Raw genomic sequence first — 15037 nt, forward strand, 5'->3', positions numbered from 1 at the left:
ATATACCCACAGCTGGTGGCTGGTTTGGAAGTCGGAGGAGTGGCGCCGTTTTGTGCCGTCTGCCATAACCGCTGTTCCACTCCTCCCGGTTGGCTTCTGGGGTATAGTCACGGTTGGTGACACTGGACGTGCTTCCAGTTTCCACTGCGCCAAGGGGGTGGGGTAGGGGTTGTTTTGTTTGTATGCTTTTTTTTCTCCTTTTGTTTTTCCCCCCAGTTTCCGCCCTCAGGGTTTGACTGTGGTGTCCTCTGGGGGGGAAAGGGCTGTGGGTCTATCTAGCCATAGACGGCCGGGGCTGGGTCCGTTGGTCATGAGAGGAGGCGTCTCCTGGGGTTGATGGAATGGTCCTCTGGGAGTCCCCGTGGGTGACATTGGATCCCAGAGGGACCTCGGCTGTGGTTATTACTCCTGGAGCTGGCGGGATGTCCTCTGGGGGGTGTTGGTCCCTACATGTCGTTAGGGGGGGGGGGTGTTAGTGTTTTTATTTGCTAGCTTAAGTTTGGGTTTTTCTTTTCTCCCCTTCCCGGGGTTTGATGGAACGGGCCTCTGGGGAGGGGGGGGGGGTGTTTTGGTTGTTTGTGTTTGTCTTTTTTGTTTTATGACTAATCAGACTGTGAACATGGTTGGACAAAGGCTGACCGCACAGGTTCAAGAACTCCTGGCCACACCTGTGCTAATTGACTGATAGAAACAAGAGCAAAGATGCAGCCAGAGGAGAAGACATCTACCATTCTGTTAGATGAAGATTCTGTTGGAAGATGAATGCGGATACGGTTTCCAGCCATGGTCCCTGGAGGGGGGTGTTTCTCCTGGGCCAGGTTTGTGTAGTCGCCGGGAGGCTTCCCGTGAGGGTGGGGTACTGTTGTATGGCTGGGGGGCCTGGCTGCCTTTTTGTTTCTGTCTTTTGTTTTTCCTTCCAGGTGGCTTGCATTTGGGACTGAGTGGCTGTGTAGCTGAGTTTATCAGGACCTCACCCTGATCACCTGCGGCTCGTCAGGACTCACAGCTGTGGTGCATCTACATGGATTGGAACATGGTGGCATTTAAGACTGGAGTACACAGTGTGTATTTGCCAGAGACTCGACCTTGTGACCAGATGGGTGAGATCGTCGTCTCGGGAGCCATCTTATCATCAGTGGATGCAGAGAACGTCCAGGTTTGATGCATGGTCTGTGAAAGAGGAGGGGGTGAGGTCTCACGCTCGTCAGCACACTTCCTGAGGTACGTTAGATTTTGTGACTAACATTTATACAGTCAGTAAATGTGGTGTCCCTCACACCTTATTATATTGAGCTGTATGTTGGTCGTTTAAATCAGCTTCCACTGCAGTGGAGTTTTGTGAACTGGATGTTCCATGCCTACAGGGTGGGAAGCTGATTAGTAATTAAGCCAGGAAGTGTTTGCTGTTTGTGCACCTTTGAGCGTTCTCTCTGTGTGTTGAGTGTGGACTCACATAATGATTCCTTCTTTCACAGACTCGGTTTGTCGCGGCCACCTGGGGGGTGTCGGTGGGGTCCTTGGGTCCGAACCAGTTCTGGCTCCGGACCATTAGCGCTGCTGGGAGCGCACCGCAATCCACCACGCCAGACCGCGCACTTTTATATTTTTCACAGCACTGTTATGTTCATTAAACTCTGTTATCCTTTGTACCGTGCTCTGCTTATTTTATACTGGGTCCTTCAAACGCTGGTCGGTTCTCCGGGCTGCGTCCGACACAGTAACACAGAGTCTTTCATGAGATGGGGTTGTGTCAGTGCCCTTGGCAAGACGTTTTGCACTCGTCTATGAAGACACCCACAGGCGGATCTTGATATAGGGGATATGGTCACCCGCCAAGGGTAGCAACTTGGAGGGGGCAGCACGAGCGCTCATAAAAAAGAGGCTTTCATTTGCACAAACTGGTTTTCGGTCATCCATTGGCACATTATGTCAATCCATATCACATCACAGTGGGGGAGTTGCACAGTGTGTTTCATGCAGGCACCTCTGCTTGTTGCAGACTGAGAAGGTGTCACATACGACGGACACCCTCTGGGGAAGTGCCTGCTGAAATCGGCCCATCTAAAAGGATCAAAGCCGCAGTGTGCCCCAGATGTCACATGCAAAGTTTTCTGCACTCTTAAAATGTCAGTAAATCAGCAGTGCAACAAATTTTCAGCCTTATCACTACGCACGTTCCTGTTTCAAATATTCTGACACAAGTGCATTAGTTCAGCACAGCCTGTGCATGTGCGCCCATCAATCATGATGAAGTGCACATAAATGTTTGACCTTTTAATTGGGTGGACTGGTAATAGCCCAAAGTGGACTAAAGTACATGACCTCACATTTACATTGGCGGTATAACCAGGGACGCTGGGGAGCAACAGCCCCCCACCCCGGGTTGTAGAATGTAGAATCAGTGAATGAGAGCAACACAGGTGCAAATATAGCTGAGCTGTGAATTAATGTATTGGAAACAAATTAATGATGGATCATTACAAATACTTTGTTTAAAAAGTACCAAGTAGTCACACAGTGGGGAAAAGAAATCCTGTATAGAAAATATATGCATCAAGATGCATCAAGAATCCCTCTCCATCCTGAATCAAATTGTGACGTGCCTAGATATTATGTATGTAATTAGATGAGCTAACATTAATTATTACAAATCTGACATTTGTTAGCCTCTTGTTACATTGTTTGCCATGCATATGCATGCTTATACCTAGGACAACAGTTTTCAGTTCAGCTGAATTAGAAAACATTTATATCAAACATAAGCTAAAAGGTTAGTTTGTGCAGAATTGTGGTTTTTTTCCCCCTCTCTTTTTGTGTGTAGAGATTTTAGAGCACGATATCCTGCCTGCTTTAGCATCACGATTTTTTCTTAGAATATGTTGCCAGCCTGAAACGTAGGAATGGAGGTATATTAAATGAAATGAAGATCACCATACAAAAAATGAAATATCTTGGGTTAATGTTTCTGTGTAGGCTCTTGGTTGTCCAGGTGGTTTCCATAGTAGAGAAGCTTGAATCTTCGACTGTACTGGGTTGCTTGATGCGAGGACGTTTCGCTTCAAATCGCAGAAGCTTCCTCAGCTAAAATTCTAACCAGACCCCTCCTAAGGAGAGGCAGACTGCTGTGGGCTAGTAACTAAACAATAGCTCTAATTAGCACCTACTGTGCTCTAATTAGCACCCTCCTAATGACAGGGCAGCTGTCCCTCCTAATGATGGAATGGACGCCTCTCCTGATGGCTCCCTTGACGACTCTGCTGATGACGTGAATGACTCATTACCATGAACAAAAGACTGAAACTGCTTTGACCTGAGTACCCCATTGTAAACAGGAGACAAAGCGTGTCTCAGACCCCCTCCCCGGTTAAGGCTCGGAGCCTCATACCATAATAGTGTTCTTCTTTTGCCGACTTATAAGCCAGTCTGTAGACGTCAGGAGCGGACTGTAAAGACTGTGAGGTGTTGGTCCGAAGACTGCATCGACAAACTGAAGGCTTGCTTCGAATGGACTGCGTGGGAGGTTTTCTATGATACATGCTCTGATCTGAATGAACTGACACAGACTGTTTCCTCTTATATATCCTTCTGTGTGGATATCAACATTCCTCAGAAGAATATTATTAGCTATGCCAATAATAAACCGTGGGTCACCAAAAATTTAAAGTGTTTTAAATAAGAAGAAAAAAAATTTTTATATAGGAGATAATGTGGAAAAGAAAGAAATTAACAAGGAGGTTAGGAACGAAATCCATAAAGCTAAAAGAGCTTACAAAGACAAGGTAGAACATATGTACAGTAGGGGTGATCTGCGGGCAGCCTGGATAGGCATTAAATCTATGGCTTCAGTTACTAATGTCCAACAGGATAATAATAGAGCGCCAATTAAAGTAGAGGGGAGCTACGATGAGGATCTGCCGAATGCATTTAACTGTTTCTATTCTAGGTTTGAGAACTATGAAGTTGCAGATAAACTCCCCCTTGAGAGCACTTCCTCTGCTACTGACGATGGTTTAATCATTAGCGAGGATAGTGTGAAAAGACTTCTGAAGAAGGTTAATGTAAGGAAGTCTTGTGGTCCAGATGGAATTTGTGGACGTACACTGAGGTATTGTGGTGAGCAACTCAGTAGTGTCCTCCTCTATATCTTTCAGAGGTCACTTAGTTGCAGCCGAGTGCCAGATTTATGGAAATCATCACTCATAATTCCTGTCCCGAAAAAGTCATTTCCTAAACAGTTTAATGATTTTAGACCTGTGGCACTTACATCACTGTGTATGAAGGTCTTTGAGAAAATTATGAAGAATATGATAATGTCAAATATGAAAGGGAATATTGATCCACTTCAATTTGAATATCAGGCGGGTAAAGGAGTAGAAGATGCTAAGCTTTTTATTCTCAACTGTCTTTACAGATATTTGGAAAAGCCTCGAGCTCATGCTCGGCTTTTATTTGCTGATTTCTCTTCAGCTTTTAACTTGATGCAGCCTTGCCTTTTAATTAAGAGGTTAAGGTGTGATTTTAAATTGCCTCACCAGATGGTTGAATGGTTGGCGGATTTTTTAACGAATAGGAGACAGAGAGTTTTGGTAAATGGATGCGTTTCAGACTCCTTAGTTATGTCCACAGGCTCACCACAGGGCTGTGTTCTTTCCCCCTTGCTTTTCATCTTATATACAGATGAATGCAGAAGTGTCAGGCAACGCAGCTATTTAGTTAAGTTCTCTGATGATACTGCTCTGCTGTCCCTTCTTCAGGGAGAGGAGTCAGGACATGGGGAGGCCCTTGCTGATTTTGTTTCATGGTGCGATACAAATCACTTGGAGCTAAATGTATCTAAAACGAAGGAGCTTATAATTTATTTTAGACGTAACAAAGGGTTTGCTATAGACAGCATTATTCATGGGAAAGCTGTAGAAAAAGTTCCTGCATATAAATATCTGGGCACTTTTTTTTTTTGATGAGAAGTTGAGATTCGACGTAAATACGACAGACATTGTGAAGCGAGGGCAACAGAGAGTGTACCTCCTTCGCAAATTGAAGTCCTTCTCTGTCAGTTCTGTTATTATGGGTCGTTTTTATCAGTCTTTTATTGAAAGTCTTTTATGTTTTTTTTTTTCTTTCATCTGCTGGTTTCCTAGCCTGACACTGAAAGATAAAAGTAGCTTGCATAGTATCACAAAGACATGTTCAAAGATCATTGGAGTGGAAACCAGAGACCTAGCTAGTTTTTGTGAACAGCAAATGGTGAGGAAGGCATACTGTATTTTGTCTTCTCCCGGACATGTGCTGGCAGGTGAATTTTCTTTGTTGCCTTCGGGCCGTCGTTATGTTTCACCTGTCTGCAGGACGAATCGTTTGTTAAAATCTTTTATTCCTTCTGCTATCCGTCTTTTAAATTCCTTGTAAGGTGTGGATGTATGGGTATGTGGATGTAGTATGTTGCACATTTTATGTGGATGTAGTATTTTTTATTTTTTTTTGTGATGTGCCGGTATGCAGGCTGCTGAAATTAATTGCCCCTGGTGGGATGAATAAAGTTGTCTAAGTCTAAGTCTAAGTCAACTGTTTCACATAGAATGACTCCTTGACCCCTCTCTCAAACCATTTCTTCTCTCTGGCTAAGATTTTAACTTCCTTGTCCTCAAACGTGTGGTTAGTGTCTTTAAGGTGGAGATGAACTGCAGACTGAGGTCCACTGGTGCCCTCTCTGCGGTGCTGGTATAGCCTTTTGTGTAAAGGTTGCTTAGTCTCACCTATGAAGTGTTCGTTACAGTTTTCCTGACATCTGATAGAGTACACTACATTTCTCTGTTTGTAACTAGGGATCCTGTCCTTAGGGTGAACTAATTTCTGTCTCAAGGTGTTAACTGGTTTAAAGTAAACTGGGATTTTGTGCTGTCTGAAGATCCTCTGTAGTCTGTAGTCTACTCCTGCTAAATAAGGGAGAGACACTCCTCTTCTTCTTGTCTCCTGTCTATCTGGTCTCTTTGTTCTCTGGGACTTCTGCACTTTGTCCAGGGACCATCATGGGTACCCACATACTGTGAGGGCTTTCCGGACCAGTTGTTGTTCTTTAGCCCTTCCCTCTGCAGTTGTGGGCACCTGTAGGGCTCTGTGTTGAAGAGTCCTGATCACCCCGAGCTTGTGTTCAAGGGAGTGGTTTGAGCCAAAGAGCAGATATTGGTCAGTGTGAGTGGGTTTTCTGTAAACCCCTGTCTGGAGCTGCCTGTTCTCTCCAATGGTAACATGGTTGTTTGTGGCATCCTCACGTGTGAACTTGATATTGGAGTCCACCGAGTTGATGTGCTCTGTAAAGGCCTCCACTTCCTGTTGCTTGATTTTAACCCATGTGTCATCGACATATCTGAACCAGTGACTGGGAGGGATCCCGTGAACGACTCCAAGGCTCCCTTCTCCACTAGCTCCATGTACAGATTGGCCACAATGGGGGATACTGGAGACCCCATCGCACAACCATGGATCTGCCTGTAGTAATTCCCCCTAAACAGGAAATACGTGGTGTTAAGACAGATCTCCAAGAGTTGGCAGATGTGGTCTGGTGTAAGCTTGGTCCTTTCAAGTAGAGACACATCTTCCAGCAGTCTCTGCCTCACAGCTGAGACGGCCTCAGTGGTGGGGATGCTGGTGAACAACGATGTGACATCAAATGACACCATAGTTTCATCTGCTTCCAGCTGCAGGTCCTTGATCTTGTTCACAAAGTCTTGTGTGTTCTCCACATGGTGGTCTGAGTTACCCACTAGAGGAGCCAAAATCCACTTGAGGTGCTTGGCGAAATTGTACGTAATGGAATCTGTGCTACATACAATAGGCCTGAGTGACATGTCCTGTTTGTGGATTTTGGGCAGTCCATAGATGCACGGAGTGGTGTCCCCAGGGTACAGTCTGTAGTATGCCTGCCTGTCGATGAGTCCCTCTTTCTCCAGGTTTTGGAGGTAGCTAATGATTTTCTTCTTATAGCCGCTCGTGGGGTCTCTCTTCAGACGTTCGTATGTATTGGAGTCACTGAGCAAGTTGTTGATCTTGGCCTCGTAGTCCGATGTGTTCAGGACCACCGTGCATCTGCCTTTATCCGCTGGCAGGATAAGTATGCTTTGGTCCTTTTTCAGTGCTGACAAAGCTTTCCGTTCTTCTCCTGTGATGTTGCACGGAGGAGGCATAGCACTGTTCAGCACTGCTGTGACTCTTAGTCGGAGGTCCCCAGCTTCTGACTCTGACAGACTGTTATGTTTAATGGCTGACTCTACTGTAGTGATGTAATCTACTGTCGGTATATGTTTAGGGGTCACTGAGAAATTTAGTCCTTTAGTGAGCACATTCTTTTCTGTCTGTGTAAGAACCCTGTCGGAGAGATTCTTTACCCAATTTTCCCTGTTGTCACTAATTTGTCTGGGTGTATCTTTAAAACTACTCCCACTTTTCCCGCCTTTTCTGCACTAAAAGGTTGTGAAACTTCCTGATTTGCCGCTCCTCACTTTTTAAATGCTCAGCCATTTGAATTTTAACTATGAACTTTGTGATCTTATTATGGGCCTCTTCCCCCACTAAAGTTTCTAACCTTTTGTGAAGACTATCAAGATTATTTTGGAGGTCTAATATTTTAAAATGAAGCCTTCTAATTCTAAGACCCAAAATCCTCCTAAGGTAACTGTGCTGGATCTTTTCTGCTGTGTGACCTGCTTCTAGTGCCTTTTGCTTCATGCATTTGGGAATAATATTGTTTTGTTTGCATCTCAGGTTAAATCTTAAGTGGTTTCTAAAGTTAGCTATCTTTTTAGCAGTCTTTTCCAGCTTACGTACCAGTGGCAGGGCCTCATGCCCACAGTTGGTCGCAGTGTTTCTGTGTAGGCTCTCAGTTGTCCAGGTGGTTTCCATAGTAAAGAAGCTTGAATCTTCGACTGGACTGGGTTGCTTGACGCGAGGACGTTTAGCTTCAAATCACAGAAGTTTCCTCAGCTAAAATTCTTGTTCTGGTAGTCTGACTTCTGTCTTGACTCTTGTAGAGAAGAATAACAGAAGCCACAAAAGCTGGAGTTTTAAACCTAACCAGACCCCTCTTACCGAGAGGCAGACTGCTATAGGCTAGTGACTAAACAACTGCTCTAATTAGCACCTATTGTGCTCTAGTTAGCACCCTCCTAATGACAGGGCAACTGTCCCTCCTAACGATGGGACTGACGCGTCTCCAAACTAAAAACGTTCAGACAGACCAGAGCAAGAATTTTAGCTGAGGAAGCTTCTGCGATTTGAAGCGAAACGTCCTTGCGTCAAGCAACCCAGTCCAGTCGAAGATTCAAGCTTCTCTACTATCTTGGGTTATTACTGTCTTTAATGAAATACAAGTCAAAATGAATTTAAGAATCACTGGGGTTTTTTGTTTTTGTACTTTATTATGTATTTATTATTATTATTATTATTATTATTATTATTATTATTATTATTATTATTATTATTATCTCACCATGTCATTTAGGTCCTTCATACTGTTTTTTTAGCAAATGCTTTAGGGGAGCACTAGCATGGCTAAAACCTTTCAGCTTATTATTATTACTACAATACTGTTATAATTAATACTACTACTAATAATAATAATACTAATAATAATAATAATAATAATGACAGATACATTTTTACTTTTATTTGACTTATTTACAACAGACAATTTTTCATATTTAAACAAAAAACCTACAGTAAATAACAATGATTTCTTAAAAATCTTTCAAATATTTTCTTTAAATCACTATTTCGAATACAAATTCAACTACAGTTAATTTTTTGTTGTTTTATTTTAAATAATAGCCAAGGTAAAAAGAAGATACAAGTTAAAGTACTACTCAGTTTTACAATGTGCAACGTGTGCTGTGCAAGATAATGCAGTGATCAGATATCACTCTTGGGGCAAAGTCACTTTGGTGAATATTAAAAGGATTTTCATTCTAAAAGGATTTTCTACCTAAATATATCAAATTAAAGCATGTAGCACATGTGTGTGCTATATTTTCTTCTCAGTTGGTCATGTGACATTTCTAGAACCTGAATTACAAGTGTATTTCTTTTTTGAAAAGAGAAAGAGAGAGAGAGAGAGAGAGAGAGAGAGAGAGAGAGAGAGAGAGAGAGAGAGAGAGAGAGAGAGAGAGAGAGAGAGAGAGAGAGAGAGACCAGTCTAAACAACATAAGTTTAATTCATCAGAAACACAGGAAGAGAGCAGGTCTTACCTCAACATGATACTGTGACGTCTCATGCATAATAAAATTGGAATTGGAGTATTTTTTCCTCTGTTCTGTTGGTAAGAAAACAAACATATTGAAAATAGTAAAGTGAGAATTTCCCCAAACCTGCTTCTGGTCTGATGATACATCACATGCAAATAATCAGCAGCAGCCGAACTGACCGAAAGCCCACATGTTAGCTGTTCAAGGATCGGAGCAGAAAAAACACGAATGTGCAAGCAGTAAAGACCAGCAGGACAATAAGGAAGTGACATAGACACGTAATGTGCATAGACTGTACATATATGGTCATGTGCTAAACCCCCACCACCGCCAAAGGGCAACTGTAGATCCCACAGTTAATTACGCTGAATCGGGGTGTGTATATGTCAGCAAATTATTATTAAAGACTTCCAGTGCATCCCAAAAGTATTCACAGTGCTTCACTTTTTCTACATTTTGATATGTTAGAGCCTTATTCCAAAATGGAGTAAATTATTTTTTCCCCTCAAAACTGTACTCACAACACCCCATAATGACAACATGTAAAACATTTTTCTTTTAAATTTTTGCAAATTTATTAAAAATAAAAAATGAAGGAATCTCTTGTACAAAAGTATTCACACCCTTTACTTAATACTTTGTTGATGCACATTTGGCAACTATTACAGCCTCAAGTCCTCTTGAATATGAAGCCACAAGCTTGGTGCACCTACAGGTGCAGCTACAGGATTGGGCAGTTTTGCCCAATCCTCTTTACAGCACCTCTCAAGCTCCATCAGGTTGGATGGGGAGCGTCGGTGCACAGCCATTTTCAGATCTTTCCAGAGATGTTTGGATTCAGGTCTGGGTCACTCAAGGACATTCACAGAGTTGTTCTGAAGCCACTCCTTTGATATCTTGGCTGTGTGCTTAGGGTCATTGACCTCCTGAAAGATTACCTGTCACTCCAGTCTGAGGTCAAGAGTGTTCTGGAGCAGATTTTCATCCAGGATGTCTCTGTACATTTCTGCATTCATCTTTCCCTCAATCCTGACTAGTCTCCCAGTTCCTGCCACTGAGAAACATCCCCACAGCATGATGCTGCTACCACCATGCTTCACTGCAGGGATGGTGCCTGGTTTCCTCCAAACATGAGGCCTGGCATTCATACTAAAGAGTTCAATCTTTGTCTCATCAGACCAGAGAATTTTGTTTCTCGTGGTCTGAGAGTCCTTCAGGTGCCTTTTGGGAAACTCCAGGCAGGCTGCCATGTGCCTTTAACTAAAGAGTGGCTTCCGTCTGGACACTCTACCATACAGGCCTGATTGGTGGATTGCTGCAGAGATGGTTGTCCTTCTGGAAGGTTCTCCTCTCTCCACAGAGGAATGCTGGAGCTCTGACAGAGTGAGCATCAGGTTGTTGGTCCCCTCCCTGACTAAGGCCCTTCTCCCCGATGGCTCAGTTTAGACATGCAGCCAGCTCTAGGAAGAGTCCTGGTGGATCCCAAATTCTTCCATTTACAAATGATGGAGGCCACTGTGCTCATTGTGACTTTGAAAGCAGCAGTAATGTTTCTGTACCCTTCCCCAGATTTGTGTCTTGAGACAATCCTGTCTCGGAAGTCAACACACAATTCCTTTGACTTCATGTTTGGTTTGTGCTCTGGAATGCATTGTCAACTGTGGGACCGTATATGTAGACAGGTGTGTGTCTTTCCAAATCATGTCCAATCAACTGAATTTACTTCACGTGAACACAAAATAAGCTGTAGAATATTCTCAAGGATGATCAGTGGAAACAGGATGCACATGAATTCAGTTTTCAGCTTCATGGCAAGGGCTGTGAATACTTATGTACGTGGCATTCCTTAGTTTTTACCCGAGGACAAAATATGGCCATCTGGTATTTCATAGACTTTTCATCCATCCGTCCGTCTGTCTCTCTGTGCTCAGCATAAGTCCAGTCCTATTACTGCCAGGGTCTTCAAATTCACATGAAGCATTCTTGGGACACAGACCTTGGACAATTTCAAAGATGGGTAACCTTGACCTATTCTAAGGGGTCAAAAGCTCACATTCTTCATATACACTCAGAATAACTCCATTCCTATTACTGCCAGGGTCTTCAAATTCACAGGGAGCATTCTTGGGACACAGACCTCGGACAAGTGTAAAGATGGCTAACCTTGACCTATTCTATGGGGTCAAAATGTTACATTCTTTCTACACACTCTTTCACTGATTACATGCTCATACGGCTGAGGGTATTTTAGCATTGCTTTATATTTTTATTTTTAATAAATTTGCAAAATGTCAAAAAACTTTCATATTGACATTATGGGGTACTGAGTGTAGAATTTTAAGGAAAAAAATTAATTTCATCCATTTTAGAATAAGGCTGTAACATTAAATATGGAAAAACTGAAGTGCTGTGAATACTTTCAGGATCCACTGTATAATAATGCACACAACAGCATTCCAGTAGAGGTTATTGGTGCTGCTCTCAGCACATTATGTAACAGTGCCAAAGCATGAATACTTGTTATTTTCAATGCTTTACACAATTTAGTATTCAAAATTCTCCAGAGTACAACATAAATGAAAAGATGCCCATTCAAGGAGTTAATCATTAAATCATAGATCATAGATCAGACTGTTTATCCAGATTTACCTTTGCTCAGCTTGTTAAGAGAGATATTAAAGCACCGTTCAGACACAGATTTATCGCAGGGTCAAAGATCTGCACCACCAAGTTTACTTCCTCACTGGTGTTCCTGGACTGTGAATGGGCACATATGTAATGTCACAGTTGGTAAAAATGGTGTAAAGTCTGCTTGCTGTGTTACACAACCATGTAGTGCAGTGACACCATGTCAGCCAGATCAGATTACAGGAAACATGACGTAGCATCAGTTATTATTACTGCAGTAAGTCATGTTTTTTTGTGTTTGCTTTTAATACTCATTTGGGAGGTCCTGCAACTTCTATTCTGAAGTGACTTATATATGAAAAAAATACTGCATTATCATCTATTGCCATAAGACGGCATCGTCTGCATATGCTCCTGTATACTGAATGAGGTGCTGTGAGTCAAAATTTAGAGCAGAAGGTGGCAGTAACACACAATTAAGCTGGATGCCATCCGCCATAAAACAAGAAGAAAGAGAAGAAGCTCTGAATGGGAAAAATGTTCTTTGCTTTAGAAAAAAGTAAATTTAGGAAATCATGCTCTCAAACTGAAAGATCAGGCTCTAGGATAAAAAGAAGGAATACAACATTTATACTATTCAGATCAACACTTGGTTGGACTATGTCAGACAACAAGAACATCAATGACAGGTCAGCTATGCTAAAGTATTCTGTTATCTTTCACAAATTAAACCTAATTAAACCTTACGTACCGGCCCGGGCTTTACGTTCTCAGGGTGCAGGACTGCTTTGTGTCCCTAGGGTGAATAAGAAGTCTGGGGGTCACAGAGCTTTCTCTTATTGTGCACCTGTTCTGTGGAATGATCTCCCTGCGTCAATAAAACAGTCAGATTCTGTGGAGACTTTCAAGTCCAGACGCACTTCTTTTCCCTTTCATATGGCTAGCATACTGGTACAGTTTTGTTTTACGCTTTTTACTCTTTTAATTCATGTTATTAGTAATTGGAGCAGACCACGGCCTCAACTTTACCTTAATTCTGGCTCTTTTAGTGAAGCTTAGGGCTAGCGGCCGGCAATCACCTTAGTATTTCTTCTGTTTTTCTTGTTGATTAATGCTGGCAAATTATACAGTATTTTTTGTCTTTCTGATGGCTGATTCTGTTTGTTTTTTCTCTGTTTAAGGTGCAGCTCCATCCAGAGATGGGAGTTGTATTTGTGTTGGCGACCCTCCTGTCCTGTGCACCAACAGCAATTCTTGTATATTCGTCCGTGAATTGTTCTGTGAATTGTTTCTGTCATTTATGTTTGTAGCATGGCTCAAGCAGAGGGTCACCCCTTTGAGTCTGGTCTACTTGAGGTTTCTTCCTCAGAGGGAGTTTTTCCTTACCACTGTTGCTCTGGGGGTTGGTAAGGTTAGACCTTACCTGTGTGAAGCGCCTTGAAGGCAACTCTGTTGTGATTTGGCGCTATATAAATGAAAATAAATTGAAATTGAAATTAATTAAATCTATTATAAATAAATAATGCAGAGTTTTCAAACATTTAACACTGCATATTTGCCTCACCTATGATTGTCTGTTCAGTGGCACCAAGAAGCAGTTAACCTGTGTTTTGTGCTTCATACAATAACATTAATTAGCTCCTTAGCACACCTCACTAATGCAGCCTTATAAATAAATGATGCACCTAGCTTTCAAATGTTTATTTACACTGCATATTTACCTCACCTATGATCATCACATTAATTAGCTTCTTAGTTCATGCTAAAGTGGTATTTACATTTTTACAAAAAACAATGCACCAAATAAATTAATTGTTCTTATTACATGAAGTGGTAGCGCCATGTTTCAAAATTAAATGCGAATTAAGTGTGACATATAATCTGAAAAATATGACGTACATGTGCAAAGGAGACAAAGTCTTCACCAGTGTCTATTGTTCCTTTATTCGCGTATTTATTTATTTATTTTTTTTAAGTATTAGTCAAAACCCAATGCATCCAATTTTCATGAACTTTTGTAAAAAGGTGTAACATGAGCCAAGATAAAAAACAAAAAAACAAAAACAAAACTGAATATGGGTGTGGATCAGGATCCAGGGCCTCATTCAGAAAAAAAAGTTTTCAATTTCACCAGTATTGGAATGTAGTGAATTTTCATCAATTTCTCATGAAATAAGTTAAAAGTTGAAGATGAACCATTTACCACTTAAACTGAAGAGTGAGGTTGAATGTCAAGATTACAGAGTGGTAAATGTTTTAGCATCCCAACTTTTTTTGGAATGTACTGCTGGCCTGAAATGCAGGAATGGATGTATATTAACAAATGAAATTAAGTTGACCACACACAACATTAAATATCTTAGGTTCATATGGTCACTGAAACAGAAGCCAAAATAAATGTGCAAAGCAGTGTAGGGTTTTGTTATTTGAACTTTCTATACCGTCCAACTTTTTTTGATTCAGGATTGTATGAACATTATGAATATAGCAGACATATTTAAGGTTGTGTTCACATAAAGTCCCAAACAAAATCCAAACCAAGGTTTATGTTTGTATACATTTGGTCTGGTTAGTTATATTTCACATCACAACTTTTCTTGATGTACTTCTGCCCTGATGTCACTATCAGTAGAGAGGTTTGTAGGCGTGTGCGCATCTGACTTTGGCTTGTTGTCAGTTTGACAGTGGCATTTTAGTGATGAAAAATAAAGGCGTGGATTGCCTTTGTTGTAACTATTTTTTACCAACAGCAAGTGATGGCACTTGCCATCAAAAGTTAAAAATGTTCAACTCTTAACACCTGCCACAGTGACAAGGACCAAACAGATGTTGCTTTAACTTTAACGAGGAGAAAAGACAGGCAGTGAGACACAGACTATTTAAATGCAGAGTCACCCAGTTGTATTCACATAGACATGAATAATTTGTGTGATATAAGATACAATCTCACAAAAACCTGACATTTTATGCAACTATTACAGCCAAAGCTTCCAGTTTTAATATAATGCTGTGCAAAATAACAAAACTCTGTTGTATTTTTTTCTATTAATTGTACACATTATTGTCAATTCCACTTCTGCTGTTTTTGTGTGATTTGGTTGTCTCTGGTTTGGTTTATTGTTTATCTTCTTACTTTAGCCATGTGTCTAGTTCCGTCTTAGTTTCTGCTCAGCCT

The 15037-nt window shown here is 41.6% G+C and overlaps 1 protein-coding gene across 4 annotated transcripts in view; it reads right to left on the bottom strand.

The window, feature by feature from the left end:
• Positions 1-15037, bottom strand: part of eps8l2 (EPS8 like 2) — a 102812-nt gene that overhangs the window by 49681 nt on the left and 38094 nt on the right. For 3 of the 4 annotated variants that reach the window (XM_034176372.1, XM_034176370.1, XM_034176369.1), the window contains one exon: positions 9238-9302. In XM_034176372.1, coding sequence (XP_034032263.1) covers positions 9238-9302 — 65 coding nt within the window. Of the gene's footprint in view, positions 1-9237; positions 9303-9413; positions 9505-15037 lie in introns of those variants that run through there. The other variant, XM_034176373.1, reaches the window with a different exon arrangement.

This window comes from Thalassophryne amazonica, chromosome 8 (assembly GCF_902500255.1).
Source record: "Thalassophryne amazonica chromosome 8, fThaAma1.1, whole genome shotgun sequence".
Classification (NCBI taxonomy): domain Eukaryota; kingdom Metazoa; phylum Chordata; class Actinopteri; order Batrachoidiformes; family Batrachoididae; genus Thalassophryne; species Thalassophryne amazonica.